At 37.9% G+C, this 26,433-nt stretch overlaps 1 protein-coding gene across 3 annotated transcripts in view; it reads left to right on the plus strand.

The window, feature by feature from the left end:
* GDPD4 (glycerophosphodiester phosphodiesterase domain containing 4) overlaps positions 1-26,433 on the plus strand; it is a 283,424-nt gene that overhangs the window by 196,509 nt on the left and 60,482 nt on the right. For 2 of the 3 annotated variants that reach the window (XM_082410317.1, XM_082410318.1), the window contains exon 13: positions 13,415-13,531. In XM_082410317.1, the coding sequence (XP_082266443.1) occupies positions 13,415-13,531 (117 nt within the window). Of the gene's footprint in view, positions 1-13,414; positions 13,532-26,433 lie in introns of those variants that run through there. The other variant, XM_082410321.1, reaches the window with a different exon arrangement.

The following is a 26,433-nucleotide window of genomic DNA, read 5'->3' on the forward strand; positions in this document are numbered from 1 at the left end:
TGTTCAGTATCACTAATTATTAGAGAAATGCAAATTAAAACTACAATGAGATATCACCTCACACCAGGCAAAATGGCTATCATCCAAAAATCCACAAACAATAAATGCTAGAGAGGGTGTGGAGAGAAGGGAACCCTCTTGCACTGTTGCTAGGAATGTAAATTGGTGCAGCCACTATGGAGAACAGTATGGAGGTTCCTTAAAAAACTAAAAATAGAGCTACCATATGATCCAGCAATCCCACTCCTGGGTATGTATCTGGAGGAAAACATGGTCCGAAAGGATACATGCACCCCCGTGTTCATTGCAGCACTGTTTACAATAGCCAAGACATGGAAGCAATCTAAATGTCCATCGACAGAGGACAAAGAAGATGTGGTAATATATATAATGGAATATTACTCAGCCATTAAAAAGAATACTGCTATTCTTTATACCTGATATTGTCTCTTGTACGAAGGTGGTAATTATATCGATTTACTAAATCATATTGATTTACTAAACATTTGCAAAGTCCCTACACTTTGCCAGGTCCTGTGTGGAGAAGTGGCAATATTGGGATGAATCAGGCATTGTCCCAACTCCTAAGAATCTCCCAATCTTGTGAGCAACATGAAGGCACAAACAGTTACAGTGCAGCATCCTGAAACTTCATGAGGCCAGGGGCTATGTCTGCCTTGTTAATTGCCAGATCCATGCATCTGGCAAGGAACAATTTACTGAATGAAAGGTTAGATGTATAAAGAAGGCTTCTTGATGGTAGAGTCTGAGCTGAATGAGTTAGTTATTTAGGTCGAGAATTAAGGAGAGATGAGAGTATTGCCGACAGAGAGAATAATTAGCATGTGCTAAGGCAACAAGGTTCATGAGGTAGGCTTACTCAGAGAACTGCAAGCGGTTTGTTATGATTGGAATGTGAAGTGTGAAGGGACTAGAGCTGGGTGATGAGGAGGAGGGTAGACACGTCTGATCATATAGGAGTTATAACTTTAAGGTAATGAGAAGCTATTGAAAAATTTTAAGTGGGGGTCGTACATTCTAATACAATATTGAGTAACCATCCAAATACTTTGAACCAGGCTTCCAGAAGTGGGGAAGTTTACTCTGAGTCATTTATACACTTATCAATTATAAAAAATATTCACATATCTAATGCCTTGTGGCATACTGGGTCCTTTTTTATTCACGATCTCTTTTAATGTTCAGTGGAATTTAGTGAGGTGGTTTATTATCTTTGTTTTGTAGATGATAAAACTGAAATCAAGAAGGGTTAATAACAATAAGGTATCTGATCTGCAGTCTGTGTCACTTTCCCCTGATCCACTCTTTCATCAAATGGAAGAGATGTAATTAAAAGATGGGGAAGAATGTGCAAATGTTGAGATCTTTGGGAGTTTCTCCCCATTGTTGAACTGTAAATTATTGAAGAAGGGGTCTGAACAAAGCTGAGCTTTGCTTTGTGGCTCAAATGTCTTTATGTTTTTATAGGAGGAGTAACAGCTATTATTTATTGAGTAGCTAACATGTGCCAGGCACTGTGTTAATAACTTTATGTATGTTAGAATAATTAGTCCTTACAATTACCTTGTGAAGAAAGTATTATCCTCCCCTCTTTGCTGGTGACAAAACAGACTTTCCTGAAGACTAATAATTACTTCTGTGGCAGAACCAGATTAGATCTAGGGTTTTCTGAGTCCCCATCCAGCATTCTTTTCACTGTGGCAGGAAACTGAGAAAGAAGATGTCAGAGAGGTCTTATAAAGGAGACTGCAGTAAAGCCTTAGCTCTGTTTTTCCTTGGTGAGGAGGAGGAGCCCTGGGGCTCATGCCATATGGCAGAGAGGATAACACCTGCTTGGTAAAAACCTGTACTGATTTAGTATCTACAGGTAAAACTACTCAGGCTGTCAAGGACATTATCTCCCCCAGTTCAGAATACTGTCCCTGTGGCTCGGGCCTCTTTATTTCCTTGGTAGTTTTATGTGGGGCATGTGGTTTGTACTGTGGTAGCATGGCATTGTTTTCCATATTGGTTTCACACAAATCATTCCATTTTATTTGTAAAATAATTGGTTGGGATTGTTATCTCCATACACAAATTAAGAAATTGGGACTCAGATACTTTACATGACTTGCTCTGTACCCTTGAATGAGTCAGTAGTAGAGACCAATACCAAATTCAGTTCTCCTAAGCATTTATTTATTCATGCATACCAAAAATATTTGTGTAGCACCTTCTTTGTGCCCAGGTGTTGGTGATACAAAATTGAATATGCTCTCTCTTAGTCTTTGAGAAAAAATTAACAACAGAATAGAGGGATAAAGGCTGCAAGAGAGGTACATGAATAATGTACAGTGAGGGTCATATTTGATGGAGTGACTTATTCTGTCCGGTATTACAAGGAAATTTGTATGGAATCGTTGGGTCCTCACTATTTGTTCATTTAACAAACATGATATTTAAGGTTCTTTCCACTCTAAACTTCTTTTATTTGTGGCTCATTGGTCTGAGATCCAGGTCTTTCAATAGCACTTTTGTGCCCAAATTCTCATTTATAAAATGAACAACTGCTATGTGATAGGCCCTTTGGATGCTGAAGACTCAAGGACTGGTAAGGTCTTTGCTCTTGATCTTATAATTTAGTGAGTATTCAGAACATGTAAATAAGGATTTATAATACAGTGTCAGGTCAACACAGGTAATGATACGAGCCAGAGAGAAGGGCAATGGTTTCTTGTGTGAGGTAGCATGAACAAAAGCCAAGTTAAAGATTCATCATGTCATACCAAAGAACTTGGACTTTGTGCTGAAGCTGAGGAAGTATTTTAGATGGGAGATTAATATAGTTGGATGGGCATTTTAATCTAAACTACCATATTAGAAAGAATTTTGATCAGGGTAGGGTAGTAGAGTGAATTCATGTGTCTCTCTCTGGTTATGCTAAATTTCTTAATTTCAGAAAAGATACATAAAAAATGAACTCAAAACAGTGCTCCAAAACAAAAACAGGACATAAATGGACCATTGTCAGAAGGTTCATGGAAGATAGGAAGCAGGTAAAGTCAGACTGATTGGAGCAGAAGAAACCACAGCTTAATTATGTGGAGGAGAAAAATCCTAGAAGATAAGAGTAATTCCAGAGAATATGGACTGAGAGAATATATATAAGAAGCAGGAATTAATCCTGGGTTATATTCATGGATAAATTAATTAAAATTCTGCATTTGAAACAGCAGGGACAGTCTCCATTTTTTTTTTTTTTTTTTTTTTTACTTTTTGGCCGTGCTGCGTGGCATGTGGGATTTTAGTTTCCCGACCAGGGATCGAACCTGCACCCCCTGCAGTGGACGCACAGAGTCTTAACCGCTGGACCACCAGGGAAGTCCCACAGTCTCCATTTTGCAGTGAGCAAAAGGTAGTAGAATTTTGATTCCAAACTTATACCAGATAATTTTTTTTCTTTTTTTCATTGAAGTATAATTGACTTACAATAGTATATTAGTTTCAGGTGTACAACATAGTGATTCAATAGTTTTACATGTTACAAAATGATCACCATGGTAACTACTTACCATGTGTCACCATAAAAAGTTATTAACAATATTTTTGACTATATTCCCTATGTTGTATATTATACCCTTGTGACTTACTTATTTTATAGCTGGAAATTTGTACCTCTTAATCTCACTCACACATTTTTTTCATCCCCCCGCTTCCTCTCTGGCAACCAACTGTTTGCTCTCTATCTATGTGACTGTTTCTATTTTGTTATATATGTTTGTTTTGATTTTTAGATTTCACAAATAAGTGAAATCGTATGATATTTGTCTTTCTCTGTCTGAACTATTTCACTTGGCATAATACCTTTTAGGTCCATCAGTGTTGTGGCATTTGGCAAGATTTTGTTCTTTTTTTTATGGCTGAGTAATATTCCTGGATGTGTGTGTGTGTGTGTGTATGTGTATGTGAGTGTCTTCTTTATCCATTGATCTACTGATGGACACTTAGGTAGCTTGTTATATCTTGGCTAGGGTAAAGAATGTTGCAATGAGCATAGAGGTGCATATATCTTTTCCAATTAGTGGTTTTGTTTTCTTTGGGAAAATACCCAGAAGTGGAATTGCTGGATCATATGGGAGTTCTATTTTTGATATTTGGGGGAATATCCATATTGTTTTCCTAGTGGCTGCACTAGGACTGCAATTTACATTCCCACCAACAGTGCACAAGTTTTTTGTTTTCTCCACATCCTTGCCAACGCTTGTTATTTCTTGTCTTTTTGATAAAAGCCGTTCTGATAGGTGTGAGATGGTATCTCATTGTGGTTTTGATTTGCGTTTCCCTGATGATTAGTGACACTGAGCATCTTTTCATGTGTATGTTGGCCATCTGTATGTCTTCCTTGGAAAAATGTCTATTAAGGACCGCTGAATTTTTGTTTTTGTATGTTGAGTTGTATGAGTTCTTTATATATTTTAGTTATTAATCCCTTATCAGATATGTCATGGCAAAGAGATCTTCCCACTGAGTAAGCTGCCCTTTCCTTTTGTTGATAATTTCTTCTGTTGTGCAAAAGATTTTTAATTTGATATAATCAATTTTGTTTATTTTTTGCTTTGTTTCCTTGCCTGAGGAGACATATACAAAAAAAAAAAAAAAAAAGAATATTGCTAAGACCAATGTTACAGAGTGCACTGCCTAAGTTTTCTTCTAGAAGTATTTTGGTCTCATATCTTATGTTTAAGTATTTAATCCATTTTGAGTTTATTTCTATATATGGTGTGAGAAAATAATACAGTTTGATTCTTTTGCAGGTAGGTGTCCAGTTTTCTCAACACCATTTATTGACGAGGCTATCTTTTCCTTATTGTATACTTTTGCCTTTTTTTGTCATAGATTAATTGACCATATGAGTGTGGGTTTATTTCTAGGCTCTCTGTTCTGTTGCATTGATCTATGTGTCTGTTTTTGTCCCAGTACCATATTGTTTTGATTACTGTAGCTTTGTAGTATAGTTTGAAGTCAGGGATCATGATACCTCCAGCTTAGTACTTCTCTCAAGAATGCTTTGGATATTCAGGGTCTTTTGTGTTTCTGTACAAATTTTAGAATTATTTGTTCTAGGTCTGTGAATAATGACATTGGTATTTTGACAATGATTGCTTTGAATCTGTAGATTTCCTTGGGTGGTAAGTTTATTTTAACAATATTGATTTTTCTGTTCACGAGCATGGTGTATCTTTCCCTTTGTCGGCGTCATCTTCAATATCTTTCATCAGTGTCTTACAGTTTTCCAAGTACAGGTATTTAACCTCCTTGGTTAGATTTTTTAAAAAAATTTATTTATTATTTATTTATTATTTATTTTTGGCTGTGTTGGGTCTTCGTTTCTGTGTGAGGGCTTTCTCTAGTTGCGGCAAGCAGGGGCCATTCTTCATCGCGATGCACGGGCCTCTCACTATCGCGGCTTCTCTTGTTGCAGAGCACAGGCTCCAGACGTGCAGGCTCAGTAGTTGTGGCTCACGGGCCTAGTTGCTCCATGGCATGTGGGATCTTCCCAGACCAGGGCTCGAACCCGTGTCCCCTGCATTGGAAGGCAGATTCTCAACCACTGCGCCACCAGGGAAGCCCCTCCTTGGTTAGAGTTATTCCTCGTTATTTTATTCTTTTTGATTCAATTGTAATTGGACTGGTTTCTTAATATCTCTGTCTGATTGTTCATTGTTACTGTATAGAAATACAAGATTTCTGTATATTAATTTTGTATTCAGCAACTTTTCTGAATTCATATGTTATTTCTAATAGATTTTTGTGGCATTTTTAGTTATATACAAGGGAACTCCCATAATACTATCAACTGAATTTCAGTAGAAATTTTGTAGGCCAGAAGGGAGTGCCATCATATATTCAAAGTGAATTCTAACAAACACTTAAAGAAGAGTTAACACAAATTCTTCTCAAACTATTGAAAAATAATTACAGAGGAAGGCCTGCTTCTGAACTTTTTCTATGACACCAGTATCACCCTAATATTAAACCAAATAAAGACCCCCCGAAAAAGAAAATTACAAGCCACTATCACTGATGAACATAGATGCAAAAATCCCCAACAAAATATCAGCAAACTAATTTCAACAACACATTAAAAGAATCATACGTGATAATGAAGTGGGATTTATCCCAGGGATGCAAGCATGGTTCAATATCCACCAATCACTCAGAGTGATACACCACATTAACAAACTGAAGAATAAAAATCATATGATTATCTCAATAGATGCAGAAAAACTTTATGACAAAATTCAACATCCATTTATAATAAAAATTCTCAACAAAGTGGCTACTGAGAGAACATACCTCAACATAATAAAGGCCATATATGACAAGCCCACAGCTAACATCATACTCGATGGTGAAATGCTAAAAGTACTTCCTGTAAAATCAGGAGCAAGACAAGTATGTGCACTCTCACCACTTCAATTCAACATAGTATTGGAAGTCCTAGCCAATCTGACAAAATAAATAAAAGGAATCCAAATTGGGAAGGAACAAGTAAAACTGTCACTGTTTGCAGATGACAGGATACTATGTATAAAAAATTCTAAAATAAATAAATAAATAATTTAATTAATTAATTAATTAATTAGGCTGTTTCGGGTCTTATTTGCGGCACAGGGGATCTTCATTATGACATGTGGGATCTTCATTGTGACATGTGGGATCTTTCATTGAAGCATGGGCTTCTCTAGTTGCAGCACGCTAGCTTCTCTCTAGGTGTGGTGTGTGGGTTCCAGAGTGTGCGGGCTCAGTAGTTGCAGCGTGCAGGCTCTCTAGTTGTGGCACGCTGGCTCCAAAGCACGTGGGCTCAGTAGTTGTGGCGTGTGGGCTCTCTAGTTGTGGTGTGTGGGCTCCAGAGCACACAGGCTCAGTAGTTGCAGTGCACGGGCTCTCTAGTTGTGGTGAGCAGGCTCTAGAACACATGGGCTCAATAGCTGTGGCATGCGGGCTTAGTTGCCCTGTGGCATGTGGGATCTTAGTTCCCTGACCAGGTATCAAACACGTGTCCCCTGCATTGGAAGGCAGATTTTTAACCACTGGACCACCAGGGAAGTCCCAGTTTTCTTTATTTTTGTGTTTAGAATTTAGGCTGTTCAGATCCAGCGAAGAATCTTCTGATCTGCTGCTTTGAGAATAAAAGTTTCAGTAATATTTCAGGAGCACAGTAAGGTAAGAGGGTTAGGGATCTCAGCATTAGTGTGCATATATTTACTTTATTACCCTGTTTTTCCTATGATACTCTTATATTTAACTGTACTTTACATTCCCTAATCCAGAAATCCTGTGTTTTTCCTTCTCCAGAGAATAAACCTCCAATTTTCTGCTGAGGAAGGTGTAAGCAATCACTCAGTGTTATAGAGTAGGGAAAGAGTTTGGGGATCTAACTGCATTTAAATAACTTTCATTGAATCTACCTTTAGTACCCCCCACTCCTGCTCCACTCCTCCAGTTTCAGAAGCATATGGTGCTACCAATTCCTGAACCTTTTGAGGATTCTGAAGCATAGATATATAAATTGGTCTTCGGTTTTGCCCACTGTCAGCATTGGATTCCTCCTTGAGTTATTTACTGCTCACCAATATGTCATCGCCTCCTTTGCTGATCTTGTCTCCTTTCCTGTTCTCCCCAAACTGCTAGGTTTAATGGCTTTAAAAGACCATGCCTATGTTCAATCTGCCGTCTTTACCAGGCATCCCTGAAGAATACTCACCTTTAACTCCTTATGTTTCTATAATATTTAAAATATAATGAAACGTAACTGGTTTTAAATAAAATTGAAAATTTTTACTTTATTTTTTAAATTAATTTTTGTTAGGGTATATTTACTTTACAATGTTGTGTTAATTTCTACTGTACAGAAAAATGAATCAGCTATACATAAACATATATTCCCTCTTTTTTGGATTTCCTTCCCATTTAGGTCACCACAGTGCATTAAGTAGACTTCCCTATCCTATACAATATGTTCTCATTAGTTATCTATTTTATACATAGTATCAATAATATATATATGTCAATCCCAATCTCCCAATACCTCCCAGCCCCCATTCCCCTCGGTATCCATACATTTGTTCTCTACATCTATGTCTCTATTTCTTCTTTGAAAATAAGATCCTCTATACCATTTTTCTAGGTTCCACATATATGAGTTAATACATGATATTTGTTTTTCTCTTTCTGACTTACTTCACTCTGTATGACACACTCTAGGTCCCTCCACATCTGTACAAATGACCCAATTTCATTCTTTTTTATGGCTGAGTAATATTCTATTGTATATGTGTACCACATCTTCTTTATTCATTCCTCTGTTGATGGACATTTAGGTTGCTTCCATGTCCTGGCTATTGTAAATAGTGCTGCAATGAACACTGGGGTACATGTGTCTTTTTGAATTATGGTTTTCTCTGGGTATATGCCCAGCAGTGGGATTGCTGGGTCATGTGGTAACTCTATTTTTAGTTTTTTAAGGAACCTCCATACTGTTCTCCATAGTGGCTGTACCAATTAATGTTCTCACCAACAGTGCATGAGGGTTCCCTTTCTTCCTGTGCCCTCTTCAGCATTTATTGTTTCTAGATTATTTGATGATGGTCATTCTGACCTGTGTGAGGAGATACCTCATTGTACTTTTGATCTGCATTTCTCTAACGATAAGTGATGTTGAGCATCTTTTCATGTGTTCATTGGCCATCTGAATGTCTTCTTTGGAGAAATGTCTAGGTCTTCTGCCCATTTTTTGATTGGGTTGTTTGTTTTCTTAACATAGAACTGCATGAGCTGTTTATATATTTTGTAGATTAATCCTTTGTAAGTTGCTTCATTAGCAAATAATTTCTCCCATTCTGAGGGTAATCTTTTCATCATGCTTATGGTTTCCTTTGCTGTGCAAAAGCTTTTAAGTTTAAATAGGTCCCATTTGTTTATTTTTGTTTTTATTTCCATTACTCTAGGACATGGGTCAAAAAAGATCTTGCTGTGATTTATGTCAAATGGTGTTCTGCCTATGTTTTCCTCTAAGAGTTTTATACTGTCTGGCCTTACATTTAGGTCTTTAATACATTTTGAGTTTATTTTTGTTTATGGTGTTAGGAAGAGTTCTAATTTCATTCTTTTACAGGTAGCTGTCCAGTTTGCCCAGCACCACTAATTGAAGACACTGTATTTTCTCCATTGTATATCCTTGCCTCCTTTGTCATAGATTAGTGGACCAGAGGTGCATGGGTTTATCTCTGGGCTTTCTATCCTGTTCCATTGATCTATATTTGTTTTTGTGCCAGTACCATACTGTCTTGATTACTGTAGCTTTGTAGTATAGTATGAAAATAGGGAGCCTGACTCCTCCAGCTCCACTTTTCCTTCTCAAGATTGCTGTGGCTATTCGAGGTCTTTTGTGTATCCATACAAATTGTCAAATGTTTTGTTCAAAAACTGAAAAATGCCACTGGTAATTTGATAGAGATTGCATTGAATCTGTAGATTGCTTTGGGTAGTATAGTCATTTTCACAATATTGATTCTTCCAATCCAAGAACATGGTATATCTCTCCATCTGTTTGTGTCATCTTTGATTTCCTTCATCAGTATTTTATAGTTTTCTGAGTACAGATGTTTTGCCTCCTTAGGTAGGTTTATTCCTAGGTATTTTATTCTTTTTGATGCAATGGTAAATGGGATTGTTTCCTTAAATTCTCTTTCTGATCTTTCATTGTTAGTGCATAGGAATGCTAGAGATTTCTGGGTATTAATTTTGTATCCTGCTACTTTACCAAATTCATTGATTAGTTCTAGTAGTTTTCTGATTGCATCTTTAGGATTTTCTATGTATAGTATCATGTCATATGCAAACAGTGAAATTTTAACTTCTTCTTTTCCAATTTAGATTCCTTTTATTTCTTTTTCTTCCCTGATTGCCATGGCTAGGATTTCCAAAACTATATTGAATAATAACAATGGCGAGAGTGGACACCCTTGTCTTGTTCCTGATCTTAGAGGAAAAGCTTTCAGCTTTTCACCATTGAGAATAATGTTTGCTGTGGGTTTGTCATATATGGTTTTTATTATGTTGTGGTAGGCTCCCCATGTGCCCACTTTTTGGAGAGTTTGTTTTTTTAAAATCATAAATAGGGGTTAAATTTTGTCAACAGCTTTTTCTGCATCTGTTGAGATGATCATATGGTTTTTATTCTTCAATTTGTTAATATGGTGTATCACAGTGATTGATTTGCGGATATTGAAAAATCCTTGTATCCTTTTGATAAATCCCACTTGATCATGCTGTATGATCCTTTTAATGTGTTGTTGGATTTGGTTTGCTATTATTATGTTGAGGATTTTTGTGTCTATGTTCATCAGTGATAGTGGCCTGTAATTATCTTTTTTTGTGGTATCTTTATCTGGTTTTGGTATCAGGGTGATGGTGGCCTCATAGAATGAGTTTGGGAGTGTCCCACCCTCTGCAACTTTTTGGAAGAGTTTGAGAAGGGTAAGTGTCAGCTTTTCTCTAAATGTTTGATAGAATTTGCCTGTGAAGCCATCTGGTCCTGGACTTTTGTTTGTTGGAAGATTTTCAATCACAGTTTCAATTTCATTACTTGTGATTGGTCTGTGCATATTTTGTGTTTCTTCCTAGTTCAGTCTCAGAAGGTTGTACTTTTCTAAGAATTTGTCCATTCCTTCCACGATGTGCATTTTATTGGCACAGAGTTGCTTGTAGTAGTCTCTTATGAAACTTTGTATTTCTGTAGTGTTAGTTGTAACTTCTCCTTTTTTATTTCTAATTTTATTGATTTGAGTCCTCTCCCTTTTTTTCTTGATGAGTCCGGCTAAAGGTTTATCAATTTTGTTTATTTTCTCAAAGAACCAGCTTTTAGTTTTATTGATCTTTGCTACTGTTTTCTTCATTTCTATTTCATTTATTTCCACTCTGATCTTTATGATTTCTTTCCTTCTACTAACTTTGGGTTTTGTTTGTTCTTCTTTGTCTAGTTGCTTTAGGTATAAGGTTAGGTTGTTTATTTGAGATTTTCTTGTTTCTTGATGTAGGATTGTATTGCTATAAACTTCCCTCTTAGAACTGCTTTTGCTGCATCCCGTAAGTTTTGGGTTTTCATTGTCATTTGTCTCTAGGTATTTTTTGATTTCCTCTTTGATTTCTTCAGTGATCTTGGTTATTTAGTAGCATCTTATTTAGCCTCCATGTGTTTGTGTTTTTTACAGTTTTTTTCCCTGTAATTGATTTCTAATCTCATAGCATTGTGGTCGGAAAAGATGCTTGATATGATTTCAATTTTTAAAAATTTTCTGAGACTTGATTTGTGACTCAAGATGTGATCTATCCTGGAGAATGTTCTATGTGCACTTGAGAGGAAAGTGTATTCTGCTGCTTTTGGATGGATTGTCCTATAATTATCAATTAAGTTTACCTGCTCTAATGTGTCATTTAAGGCTTGTGTTTCCTTATTTATTTTCATTTTGGATGATCTTTCCATTGGTCAAAGTGGGGTGTTAAATTCCCCTACTATGATTGTGTTACTGTCGATTTCCCTTTTTATGGCTGTAGCATTTGTCTTATGTATTGAAGTGCTCCTATGTTGGGTGCATAAATATTTACAATTGTTATATCTTCTTCTTGGATTGATCCCTTGACTGTTAGGTAGTGTCCTTCCTTGTTTCTTGTAACAGTCTTTATTTTAAAGTCTATTTTGTCTGACATGAAGAAAAGGGAGAAAAAAAGACAGAAGGAAAGAAAGAAAAAAACAAAGTTATTAAAATAAAAACTTTTTAAAAATCATTAAAAATAAAAAAGTAATATAAAAAAAAGAAAGAAAGAAGAGAGCAACCAAGCTAGAAAACAAATCCAAACAAATTTGTTTAGTGAAATAGTGAGGAGAAAAAAATTAGAGTGCACACTTATCAAAATATGTGCTTTGATAGGGAAAGAACCTCTATTGTTTTTTAAAACAGAAAGTGACTTAGGGTCACCCCTCAAATTATACCTGTCCTATTCCTCCACGTTACTCGAGTGATGAAACTTGAGGGCCAGAGAATGGATTCATTGCCTGTGGTCACCAAAGCTAGTTGTTTACATATGCCTGTCACTGGCAGTCTTTAAGTTCCCTGCACTAGAGGTCCTGTTAGAATCTATGAGCTTGCCAGTTTTCCTTATTTTAGTATGCCAAATATAGTAAAGGCCAGGCTCCCACACAGTAGCTCTAGCCTAGTATTCGACTAGTCAAGTTCCTTCACTTATCCCCTGTTGTTCTGACTCCTGATAGTCCTCTCTCCAGAGACCCCAAATGGCAGACAGGAGGGGAACTCTCCCCTTGTCTGTCTCCTGCGTCAGATTGTGAGCTCCTTCGGAACATGGACCATTTTTTCATATTTGTACATTTATGTCAACAACATCCATCACAGTATCTTGCTGAGCACAGAGTAGATGCTCTGAAATTATGTGAAACTGTTGAATTATATTAGTATATATTAAGAGATCCCTATTGCTCCTCTGGCTCTATGCTGTAATCATTTAATCTTATCAAAAATCTTATGTTTCGGAGCTACTTTGTCTCTTGAATATGTGTTGTAAACAGTAATGGTATGATTTTTTGCCTGGACCTGCCCTAAAACCTGCCACTCTTGGCCTAGCTTTGTTACAGTTTACATGGGAAAATCAAGTTGCTGAGATTCTAGCAGGTTCAATTAGTGGTGCTGGTAAGGTTCATTCCAGGACAGGGCAAAAGCTGAGTGAAATGGATAGCATCTAGTCTGGGGAGAGACATTGTCCTCTTGAGACAAGGGTTTCCTGATGTTCTGTATCTTCAGGTTGAGGTGAGGGCACCTGATGGCATAATGGATATAGTAGGTTTTGGTAAAGAAAGGAAAAGGAGAGGCAAAGGCCTGTCAGGACTTCATTTACCATATCAGAAAGGACTAAGTAGTCACAATGATAAACTTTGTAAAATTAGAAAATTTTAATCCTTTCCTTACATTTTGTACTTTATGCCCTGATCAGCATAGAGAGTAAAATTCACAGAATAAGAAGGAACTATGGTCTTGTTTTCAGGGTTTGGATTGAGGTAGCCAGGTAGAGAAGATGTAAGCTGGTTTCCCCATCCATAATTAGGCTTTGGGTGGGAGAAGGAAGCCCCCAAGGGACTGAGTGGAGAGTGGTATCTAAAAGAAGAGAGGGAAGGTGGCTGAGTTCCTGAGACTGGCTACACAAAGGTGGAGATCTTGAGGCTGATATGTGTTTCAGGAAGGGTGTCAGGAGAAGGTTTCTTCTGGGAGATTGGTGACTCTGGTAGCTTAAGTTGCATGTCAGCTGGACATGATGAATCTGGCTTTTCTCCACTGTGCAGAATGTAAAGACGGTGTCTGAGACCCCTGCAGTGCTACCAGTTTCAGAAGATGAAGATGATGATGATGATGCTACCCCACCTCCAGTGATTGCTCCACGCCCAGAGCACACAAAATCTGTGAGTCTTTGGGGACGTGGGCAGCTTTGTGATTTATTAGAGTTTGGAGGGGGAGTGAGGGGGCGGTGCTGAGGCCTAGAGGTTTAATAATCTGGTAGCGGTCCTTAGATTTTGCAGGTGGTGAAATCACCAAATTACCTTGATTGAAAGGTATTTTCTGTATGATTAAAGACAAGAAGTGGTGTATTTATTTATCATTAGTTTGCAGATAGTCCCAAAGTGTCCTAGATAATTGGTGTTTGTATCAACTTATCCCAGTTTACTTAGCCTGTTCTTCACAGACAAGAAGATACACAGAATTAGTGTTACTTAGTTTAGGACTAACATAAGTTATTCCAGTCTCCTGGGAAGCAACAAATTAGCCTGCTATAGATCTTTTTTTCTCTTTTAAATGTGCAGTGTTCAGCCTTTTAGTACATCATTGACGTTACTGAAAGGCTCCAGAGAATTTATAAAAACGTTAGTGCTATTAGTACGCTGGATATCAGAAGTGCATTTTGATGCTGGATGTTGGCAGTGATTTTTATTTAACTTCTTTTGAGGTTCTTGCATCTCTGAATAGCCAGGTCCCTCTGCGCTCACTTGGCACAGTCTGCTTTTTACATGATCTAGCATCATTGAGCACTGATGTATCATCAGATGATACTCTTCTAGTGTTTCTTTGTTTGGACTTTTTATTATGACAAGAGCTTCATAATGAAAGAATGATCTAGGGCTTAAACTCTGTGATAATATATATTAAAAAAATGATTGTCTCTGGATTAGAGAATTCATGGAGTTGTTCAAGCAGATGTTGGTTGGTTAACTGACTATGGAGATGCTGTGGGGGAAATTCAGGGGGATTAGATGACCTTTTAGGATTAGAATTTATAAGCAGAATCTGTGGAGTCACCCTTTCTGTAGGCTACAAAGTCACTTTAAGGAAAATGTGCTTCAAAATTGGAGAGTTCTCGAGATATCTCATATTGGTATGGCTCTTTTTGGTTTGCAAACATATTCATTAAAAAAAAAATTTCCCACTAAACCATGAACTCCTGAAAAGTAGAGGAAGCACACATAAACATGTTTTTACAGTGCTTAACATAGTTCTTGGCAGGTTTTAGAAAGGCAGTAAGTATTAAATGAATGAATGAATCAATAAATTTGATCTTCATAGCATTCCTTTCTACAGAAGGCATTGTTAATTCCTAATTTTTAGAAGAAGCTGAGATTTAGAGAGGTACGTTGATGTATCCAAAATCTCTTAGTAAACAAAAGAGCCAGGACCGAAAGCAGGTGATTGACCCGAAGTCCAGGTTGTATTGCAGCATAGCAGGCTGGCCTTTTTGTGTGAACATACATGTGCTGGGAGCCAGAGAAGGAGAATGTTAGGGAGGGGAAAGGCAGGCTTTGTGTTCTCAAGGAGCTATGTCAGGAGAGCTAAAGGAAGAGGACAAGGCATGAAAGTACAGGTTTAGGTGCCAGTGATATAGTTTGTCTACATGTACAAAAATAGAAAATTAAGAAATTATTATGCTGGATTAGTCAGGAAGGAAGCTATAGTTTCTGATCTCAGTGTCTTGACTTACTGCTATTTCCTCTATGTGAAAGTTCTCTCCCATTTCCCCTATTAAAATTTTGTCCAGTCTTCATGATCCAGCTGAAGAATCTCATTTTCTTATTCATTTATTCATCAAACATTTACCTGAATGCTTACATTTGGTTAGGCAACTGGTTAGACATAGGAGCTCAGGGATGAATGACACAGATTCCCTGTCTTCATAGACATTATAGACTGACCAAAAAATTGTGGTGATATTTTTATGAAAAAAAGTGATAAATGACTTGAAGCATCTCCTGTGAATGGCTGTATAACTTGTGCTCACTTCTTCTGAACCTCAGTAGTTTATAGTTTGCTCATCCTTCACAAGAATAGAGGATGGGGCAGTATATTTTACAGCAAGGCAAAGAATAGATTCTAAGTAAAGTTTGCTAAGTAAATGGATTAAGAGGAAATAAAATAATATTCACAAAAATTTGAAAGCCTAATATCTGTTGGGCATGATGATAATCATTTCACACATTAATTATTACTACAACAACCCCATAAGATAGGTATCATTAATATCACCATTTTACAAATGAGGAAAGTGAATCACAGAGAAGTTAAGCAACCTGCCCATGGTCATACATGTGGTAAGAATAAGAGTTGGGATTTAAGCCCAGGCAGTCAGATTCCAGAATCTGTGGTCTAAATGAGTACACCCTTGCCTCTTAAAGAACAATTGCAGTTCCTTCTCTGCGAGGGTTCAGGATTTAAAGCAGGAGTAAGTCAAAAGAAGAAAACCTTAAGTGTTGGATTAGCAGTGAAACATGCTGTGGGAATGCAGGGTATTCATTTCAGCTTGGGAAAGGATAAAATTTTGCAGATGAAGGGGATTCCCATTTAATTATAGAATGTCCTTTAACCTGTACTGAATATCTTAAGTGCTCAGACTCTCATTAACCCCTGTTGTGTATAGTGAGAGCAAGTTAGGCCATTCCACCCTCCAGGTCTGAGCACAGAGGAGGAGAAACACAGACTTTGATCTAGGAGAAAGGATGAGTTTACTGGGACATTTTTCTTCTGTGGATGTTCTACCACCCATCTATGATAGATGGGCTTTCCCTATGCTAAAAGGCTGGTCTTGCCAAATTGTTGCACCAAATGTAGGTATATACAGTCTGTGATTGATCCAATTCTTATTTGGTACTCCAATTTGGTACATGATGACATCTCCCTTTTCACCTATTGAGAATACCACTTTACTGGCTACTCTGATCTTGAATGCTGAGAAGGAGAAGAAGAGGCCTAAAATGTCTGATGAGAAGAATTTGGGGAAATAATGTAATGACTTTGTAACTTTCTGAAGTTGCCTCTGGTGTGTGTCTGGCTGGGCACAAAGATAGAATGCCATTGTTATAAAGATGCTGGTATGGGATGTGGCCAAGATGGCAGAGTAGGAAGACCCTGCACTGACCTCCTCCCACAGGCACACCAAAATTACAACCATTTACAGAGCAGCTATCAATGAGAATGACCAGAAGGCTAGCAGAAAAGATTGTCCACAACTAAAAATATAAAGAAGGAGCCACAGTAAGATGTGTAGAAATGGCAGAGATGAGTATAGTCAAGGCTACACCACCAGGTAGGTAACCCACAGATGGAAGGACTATCACAGTTGAACAGGTTCTCCCCAAGGAGTGAGTCCCACACTGGGCTCCTCAGTCTGGGCGTGCTGCACCAGGAAAACAAGCCCCCAGAATGGTTTGCTTTGAAGACCAGAAGGGCTTTTTACGGGAGAGCTGGAGAACTGTAGGAAGCAGAGACTTTGCTCTTAAAGGCTGCACACAAAATCTCACATGCTCTTCATCCCATTGCAGACAGTAATTTGAAAGGAGCCTGGTTTAGACCCACTTCCTGATCTTAGAGAGCCTCTTGGAGAAGTGAGAGACAACTGGAACTCCTCCTTGGGTAATAGACACTGACAGCAGCCTTTTTGGGGAACTCATTCTACACAAAGACACTGGTGCTGGCATCAAGCACCATTTTGGAGTCCTTTCTCAAGCCTATTAGTGCCAGGGAATTACCTGACCGCCATCTGGTTGACAACATACTCAGGACCCCCCAGGATAAGCAGTCAGTTGCACAAGTACCCAGAACTATTCAACAACAGGCCATGAACGTGGTCTGGCCCATGAGTGGGTTAGTGCAGCCCCAGAGAAACACAGGGCCCATATCCATCAGCCATAGTATTCGGCAGAGTTGAAGAATGCAATAATTGAAATAAAAAATACACTAGAAGGAAGGAACAGTAGATTAGATGTTACAGAGGAACAGATCAGAAAACTGGAGGACAAAATAGTGGAAATCACTCAAGCTGAACAGAAAAAGAAAAAAGAATTTAAGAAACGAGGACAGTTTAAGAGCCCTCTGAGACAACATCAAATGTACTAATTCGTATTATAGAGGTCCCAGAAGGAGAAGAGAGAGAGAAAGGGGCAGAGAACATATTTGAAGACATAATAGCTGAAAACTTCCCTAACCTGGGAAAAGGAACAGATATCCAGGTCCAGGAAGCACAGAGGGTCCCATAATGATCAATCTGAAGAGGTCCACACCAAGAAACATTGTAATTAAAAGGGCAAAATTAGAGAATATTAAAAACAGGAAAGTAAAAACAACATACTGTTTACAAGGGAACTCCCATAGGCTATCAGTTGACTTTTCAGCAGAAACCCTGTAGGCCAGAAAGGAGTGGTGCAATATATTTAAAATGAAGAAATGGAAAAACCTACAGCCAAGAATACTCTACTGGTGGGGCTTTCATTCACATTTGAATAAGCGATCAAAAGTTTTACAGACAAGCAAATACTAAAAGAGGTTAGCACCATGAAACCAGCTTTACAAGAAATGTTAAATGGACTTCTTCAAGTGGGAAAGAAAAGGCCACAACTAGAAAAATGAGAAGTATAAAAGGAAAAATCTCATTATCAAAGGCAAATATACAGTGAAGGTAACAGATCAACCACTTACATAGTTAGTAGGAAGTTTAAAAGACAAAGTAGTAAAATCATCACCCTAAAAATGTATATCCACAAAAAGTAGTTAAGGGATACACACAAAAAGATGTAAAATAAGGTGGCACAAACAGTAATTATATGGGGGTTTACATAAAAATGCAGGGTTGTTAAAATGTGTTTGAACTTGAGATTAGCAACTTGAAATAATTATACACACACAAACACACACACACACATACACACTGCTACATATAAACCACATGGTAATGACAAACCAAAAAGCTATAATAGATACACACACAAAAGGGAAAAGAATCCAAACATAACATTAAAGATTGTCATCATATCACAATGGAAGAGAGCAAAAGCAGAAAAAAGGGACAAAAAAGAATCCAGAAAAAACCCAAAACAATTAATAAAATGGCAATAGGTACATAATTATCAATAATTACTTTAAATGTAAATGGACTAAATGCTCCAATCAAAACATGTAGAATGGATGAATGGATACAAAAACAAGTACCATGAATGTTGCTTACAAGAGACTCATTGCAGGTCTGAAGAAACACACAGACTGAAAGTGGAATTCCATGCCAATGGAAAGGAAACGAAATCTAGGGTAGTAATACTTACATCAGACAAATTATACTTTAAAACAAAAACTGTAAGAAGAGGCAAAGAAGGACATTACGTAATGATAAATGAATCTAACAAGAAGATATAACAATTATAATTATACATGCACCCAACATAGGAGCACCGAAATACATAAAGCAAATATTAACAAACACAAAGGGAGAAATTGATACTAACACAATAATAGTGGGGGACTTTCACACCCCATTTCCTCAATGGACAGATCATCCGGACAGAAAATCAATAAGGAAACAGTGGCCTTAAATGACACATTAGTCCAGATGGACTTAAGAGATCTATATAGAACATACCATTCAAAAGCAGCAGAAGACATTTTTTTCAAGTGCCCATAGAACGTGGACCACATGCTAGGCCACAAAACAAGCCTCAGTAAATTTGAGAAGTTTGAATTCATATCAAGCATCTTTTCCAACTACAACGTTATGAGACTAGAAATCAACTACAAGAAAAAATTTCAAAAAACACAAACGTGAAGGCTAAACAATATGCTAGTAAACAATCAATGAATAACTGAATAAATCAAAGAGGAAATCAAAAGATACTTAGAGACAAATGAAAACACAATAATCCAAAGTCTATGGAACATAGAAAAAGTAGTTCTAAGAGGGAACATGGGCCCAAGTCAACAAAATCAGAAATGAAAAAGGAGAAGTTAAAATCAACACCACAGAAATGAAAAGAACCATAAGAGATTACTATGAACAATTATACACCAATAAAATGGGCAACCTAGAAGAAAATGAAAATCCCTAGAAATGTACAAGTTCCCAAGACTGAATCAGGAATAAATAAACAATCTGAACAGACCAATTACCAGCAATGAAATTGAAGCAGTAATAATAATAATAATAATAATAAACCTCCCAACAAAAGTCCAGGACCAGATAGCTTCACAGGTGAATTCTACCAAACATTTATAGAAGAGTTTACTCCTATTCTTCACAAACTATTCCAAAAAATTACAGAGGAAGAAATGCTTCTGACCTCATTCTACAAGGCCAGCATCACCCTGATGTCAGAACCAGACAAAGATACCACAAAAAAAGAAAATTACAGGCAAATATTACTGAAGAATATTAATGCAGAAATCCTCAACTAAAGATACATATATAAATAATCAAATCCAACAGTACATGAAAAGTATCATACACTATGATCAAGTGGGATTTATCCCAGTGGTTCAAGAATGATTCAGCATCCAAAAATCAATCAATGTGATTGATACATCACATTAACAAATTGAAGAATAAAAATTATATGACCATCTCACTAGATGTAGAAAGAGCTTTTGAAAAATTCAACATCCATTTATGATAAAAGCTCTCAACAAAGTGAGATAGAGGGAACATACCTCACCATAATAAAGGCCTTATGTGATAAGCCCTCAGCTACCACCATACTTGATGGTGAAAAGCTGAAAGCATTTCTTCTAACATCAGGAACAAGACAAGGATGTCTAATAACTTTGCTGGGTAGAGTATTCTTGGGTGACTGTTTTTAATCTTTCAGTATTTTGAGAATGTCAGTCGGCTCCCTCCTGGACTATAGAGTTTCTACTGAGAAATCGGCTGATAGCTTAATGGGGTTCCTTTGTAGGTTACCACCCTTTTCCCCCTGGCTGCCTTTAAAATTCCTTCTTTGTCTTTGAATTTTTTTTCATTGTGTTTTGAAAAAAAAATTTTATTGGAGTATAGTTGATTTACAAAGTTGTGTTAGTTTGAGGTGTACAGCAAAGTGATTCTGTTATACATATGCATATATTCATTCTTTTTCAGATTCTTTACCCATATAGGTTATTACAGAATATTGAGTAGAGTTCCCTGTGGTATGCAGTAGGTCCTTGTTGGTTATCTATTTTATATATAGTAGTGTGTGTATGTTAATCCCCAACTCATAATCTATCCCTCCCCACCATGTTTCCCTTTCGGTAACCATAAGTTTGTTTTTGAAATCTGTGAATCTGTTTCTGTTTTGTAAATAAGTTCATTTGTATCATTTAAACAAACTAGATTCTACATATGAGTGATATCATATAATATTTGTCTTTCTCTGACTTAGTATGATAATCTCTAGGTCCATCCATGTTGCTGCAAATGACATTATTTCACCTTTTTTATGGCTGATATTCCATTGTTTATATGTACCACATCTTATTTTTGTTTTTGGTTTTGGCCACCCACACGGCATATGGGATCTTAGTTCCCCGACCAGGGATGGAACCCGTGCCCCCTGCCGTGGAAGTGTGGAGTCTTAACCACTGGACTGCCAGGGAAGTCCCCCCATCTCCTTTATCTATTCCGCTGTCAATGGACATTTAGGTTGCTCCCATGTCTTGGCTATTGTAAATAGTGCTGCATTGAACATTGGGGTGCATGTATCTTTTTAAATTATGGTTTTCTCTGGATATATGCCTAGGAGGCGGATTGCTGGATCATATGGTAGCTCTATTTTTAGTTTTTAAAGGGACCTCCATAGTGTTCTCCATAGTGGCTGTACCAATTTACATTCCCACCAATGGTGTAGGAGGGTTCCCTTTTCTCCACACCCTCTCCAACATTTATTGTTTGTAGACTTTTTGATGATGGTCATTCTGACTGGTGTGAGGTGATAGCTCACTGTAGTTTTTATTTGCATTTCTCGAATAATTAGTGATATTGAGCATCTTTTCATGTACTTTTTGGCCATCTGTATGTCTTCTTTGGAGAAATGTCTGTTTAGATCTTCTGCCCATTTTTTGATTGTGTTGTTTGTTTTTTTGACATAGAACTGCATGAACTATTTGTATATTTTGGAGATTAATCCCTTTTTGGTCGCTTTTCTCCCATTCTATGGGTTATCTTTTCATTTTGTTTATACTTTCCTTTGCTGTGCAAAAGGTTTTACGTTTAATTAGGTCCCATTTGTTTATTTTTGTTTTTATTTTCATTACTCTAGGAGGTGAATCAAAAAAGATCTTGCTGTGATTTATGTCAAAGAGTGTTCTGCCTATGTTTTCCTCTAAGAGTTTTATAGTGTCCAGCCTCACATTTAGGTCTTTAATCAATTTTGAGTTTATTTTTGTGTATGGTGTTAGAGAGTGTTCTAATTTCATTCTTTTACATGTAGCTGTCTAGTTATCCCAGCACCACTTATTGAAGAGACTGTCTTTTCTCCATTGTAAATCCTTGCCTCCTTTGTCATAGATTAATTGACCATAGGTGCATGGGTTTATTTCTGGGCTTTCTTTGCTGTTCCATTGATCTATATTTCTGTTTTTGCTCCAGTACCATAATGTTTTGATTACTGTAACTTTGCAGTATAGTCTGAAGTCAGGAAGACTGATTCCTCCAGTTCCATTTTTCTTTCTCAGAATTGCTTTAGCTATTCATGGTATTTGTGTTTCCATAGAAATTTAAAAAATTTTTGTTCTAATTCTGTGAAAAATGCCACTGGTAATTTGATAGGGATAGCATTGAATTAGTAGATTGCCTTGGGTAGTATAGTGGTCATTGACTTTTGATAGTTTTTGTATAATGTGTCTTGGGCAGGGTCTTTTTGTGTTGATGTAATTAGGTATTCTCTTAGCTTTATGGACCGTATAGTTGTACCCCAGTATTGGGAATTTCTCAGCTATTATTTCTTTCAGTAATCTCTCTGCTTACTTTTCCCTCTCTTCGCCTTCTGCTGTACCCATTACCCTAATGCAGCCCTTCCTAGAAGAGTGGGATAGGTCTAGTAGAATTTCCTCATTTTTTCAACTCTTATTTCTCTTTCCTCTTCTACTTTTATAATTTCTAGATTTCTATGTTTGAGCTTGCTAATTTTCCTTCCATATGTTCTGCTCTCATTCCAATGCATTCTAATACATTCTTCTTCTCATTTACTGAGTCTTCAACTCTAGAATTTGTTTGGTTCTTTTCAGATATTCAATCTCTTTGATAAATTATTCCTCTGTTCATTAATTTTATTCCTGAGCTCATTAAAATGCCTTTCTGAGTTTTCCTGTAGCTTGTTGAGTTTCTTCATGCCAGCTATTTTGAATTCTCTATCAGTTAGATTGCAATATTCTCTGACTTTAAGCTTGGTTTCTGAAGACTTGTCACTTTGTGTGTGTGTGTGTGTGTGTGTTACAGTGTTACTGTGGTTCTTCATGGTGCTTGATTAGTTGTTCCTCTACCAGTGCATTTGAAGTAGTGAACATCTTTCTACTTGTTTCTAACAATTCAACAGATAAGAAATTAGAGGTCTTTCTTTTGTTTTCCAGTAGGTGGCACTATAGCACATGTCTTTGATTTCACTTACCTGACCTGCCTCTGATTATATTTGAGAGTCCACTCTTTACATCCTCCACTTTATGTCTGTCGGAAGTTTGACCCCTTGCCCTCACTATAATTTCTTGTGCTTCCACAGTCACTGGTGCCATGCTGCTGCCAGTGTTCCTGGTGATGCTGCCTGGGGCACCAGGATGATGGGCTCTTCTGTTGTGTCTAGGACCTGCTGAGCTGCAGGTTTCACTCTTGCAGGTGGGGGTGGGAGTGGGCAGGGAGCTGGGTCAGGTAGACACCTCTGCCATGTTCCTGTTGTCAGGTTCTCAGGCTCCACTACTGTGTGTAGGGGTGGAGTGGAGTTGTGGGTGCCTCTGTGGCTGGATGGGTAGGGTTCACTGCTTCCTAGTTACCTGTGACCATGGGTGCCACTGTAGCTGGGAAGCCAAAGTCATGTGCGCCACCTCCCCTCCTGCTACTGGGTTCTCTGGGAATGTGGACTCAGCTGTCGAGGCCATGGAGCTGGGATTCTGCACTGCCTCCATGGTTCCCCTGGTTCCACCTCCTCTATGTGTTCTCATATATTCACCTATAGATATACAGATGTGTAGAATTCTCCACCATTGTGATGTGTTGGGCAGAGGCACCTTTGTTGAGTTATGGATATTTTACTGGTTAGAGATTGAGGAGAGAGACAAAGGGAACATCTTTCTCTCCATCTTGACGCTGACATCACTCCTGGACAATTGTTTTGGCTAGTTTGGTGCTGGGAGAGAAATCTGATATAGAAGAGATTTAAACACTTGTCTCTTGTCTCTAATCTAGTGGTCCTTCCATTACTCTGTGCCCAGGATTCCAGTAGACATTGAAGTCCTCATTTGGAGGCACCTCTTTGTCTCTCACATTTCATAAGCTGGGAAGGCTCTGATCTTATTGCTAAGGCCTGATGACCCAAGATCTTATCTTCAGCAGAAGAAGCCATGAAGGGAATCTAGAGTACCTGAGGTTTCTTTCCATCAAAATCATTGGTTGTAGAGTGGGAAGGTTGGCAGGTGGGAGTTGCCTGGGGAAGTTCTTAGTTCAAAGACTAAGTCTTTGAACTAATAGTTCAAAGACTATTGGGGCTCAGAGATTAAAAGAGGCACTTCCTGTTCCAGTGAAAATAGAGTTGGGCTCCTCTGAGGGAGGCTACTAGGACCTGCTTGTATATGTTTGGTGGTTGAAACCCCATGATGTACTGGTGAAGTCATGCTTAATAGGGACAGCACGTACCTCACTGTGCTCTTGTCAGGCTTTTACAAGAGTCTGAGCCAAATATTGGGGCTCCATCGATGGTAAGTCAACTTAAAAAAAAACATTATTATGTTTAAATATTGTTAATTGTTCTTTGATGTGAGACTCCAATAACCTATATGCTTACCTTTACCTACTTACATAACCTTGGGCAAGTCATTTGACCCTCTGAGCCTGAATTTTATTTATTTATAAAATGTGCATGATGACATATACCTCATGAAAGTGTTGAAAAAGTTGAGTAAAGTAATGCATGTGAAAATGCATCATAAACTAAGAATTACGTTTATATTAATGTTTACTTGTATGTATTTATTTGTTCCATAAAGCATTTACTGAACATTTGCTTTATGCTACACCTTGTGCTAAGAACTATGTTAAAGATTCAGACATTATAATCATGTAGTATATACATGTAAGAAACCATATTTTCCGTTATGTACATATAAAACTGTTGTAGTGCTGACAAGACACCTGTGTAAAATAATGGTGAGGAAGTTAGCGTGGTATCATTCTGCCAATTTTAAATATGTCTAATTGGAGGCAGAAATAAGAGGAGATTATACCAATTCTAAAAAGAACCCTAAAAATGAGATTATACCAATACTAAAAAGAACCCTACCTGGTAGGTAATATTATTTCCTTTTTACTGATGAGGAATTTGAGACTCGGAAGTTTAAGTTACTTGTGCAGGGTTGTGCTAATAGCAGTTAGCAAGGGCTGGGTTAGAATCTTTTGACTCTAAAATTTTAACTTGTGCTTTCTGGGCTGCAAGGCCACAGCAGAGCTAAGGTTAGGCACCACGGCCCCTTGTTGTGTTTCTGGCCTCTGGGGCCTCACAGCCCTTGATGGGAGGCAGGCTGGTGCTGGCCAGTTCCTGGAAGGCCTGGAGGCTCCATGTGTGAGAAGCTGGCCACAGAAAACAAACTTGACTTCACTGTGTGCCTGCCTTGTGGTTACAAAACTATGAGTGAAAGCGAGTCCATTAAGGTGGCTAATGCATTGTAGCCAGGAAGGCCTCATTTCCTCCCCCAGGGAGTGTAAATCTTTAGTGGAGCTAGTGAGATACTCTTTGTTTGTGAGTGAGTGCTTATTGGGGGTTATCCAGCTGAGAAGAGGAGAGCTATTGTCTGTCATATGTAAGAAGATTAGCATATTAGTGCTGGAAATCTTCCAGTTACAGATCCAGCAATTAATTTTCAAGCCCATTTTTTAGAGGGAATGTGTGTAATAGAAAGAATAGACTGCAAAGAATAGAAGAGGCTTTGAAGTCATATGAACCTTGAAGGCATTATGACCTTGGGCAACTTTCTTATAAATCTTAGTCTTAATTTTCTTCCCTGAAAATGAAGATAATGATTCTTGCTTGACAGGGTTGTTGTTAGGTTTTACAGAGATAATGTCAGTGGAGCACCTAACACAGCACTGGCACAGAGTAGGCATTCAGTAAACAGTAGTGGTGGGAGGGTGGTTTGTTTTTGCTGTCATTCCTGCTGATAACGTTGTCACTCTTGCTGCTCTGTGCCAATTATTCATCAAATGCAGTTATGACAATGATTAACATTTTTATTATTGTCTTACTGTATTATTTACATTTCTTATGTATGAGTAACACATTGACCACTGTCTCATTTAGTTCTCGAAACAATCCTGTGAGGAGGGGATTCAGGGTTGGGATTATTATCCTCGGTATTGATAAAGGGACCGAGGCTCAGAGGAGAGCTTGTGACTGGTCAAGGTTAGTAAGTGACAGACTCAGCCCCAGAGCTTAGGCCCACAGAGTTCAAGTCCAGTTCTTTTTCTGTTATAGGAGTGCTATCTGCTGGCCTGAATGGAAGGGATCTGATTAGGTGAAGGGCATTTAGCCTAGCCCATAGTTAGTCAGTAGCTATTGAAAAGGATTCCTGGTGTCTTGCCACCCCCTCTCTTATCCACAGGCTGCCTCTTTTCTCCCTTGCTGCTGCCAGCAGTGACCTCTGTGAGGTTCACTAGCACTGTCCCATCCTCCAGGATGGCCTGAGGAACTGCAGAGGCTCCAGATCTTAATATGTGTTGTAAGGACTTACAATATTAATGTAATGTGCCTTTAGATCACTGTGTTCCTCTTCAGACATTAGAAAAAGCTAATCATCTACTGTTATAGAAAGCTGCAGCCAGACCAGAAGC

The sequence above is a fragment of the Balaenoptera physalus genome, assembly GCF_965194825.1.
Source record: "Balaenoptera physalus genome assembly, chromosome: 10".
Classification (NCBI taxonomy): domain Eukaryota; kingdom Metazoa; phylum Chordata; class Mammalia; order Artiodactyla; family Balaenopteridae; genus Balaenoptera; species Balaenoptera physalus.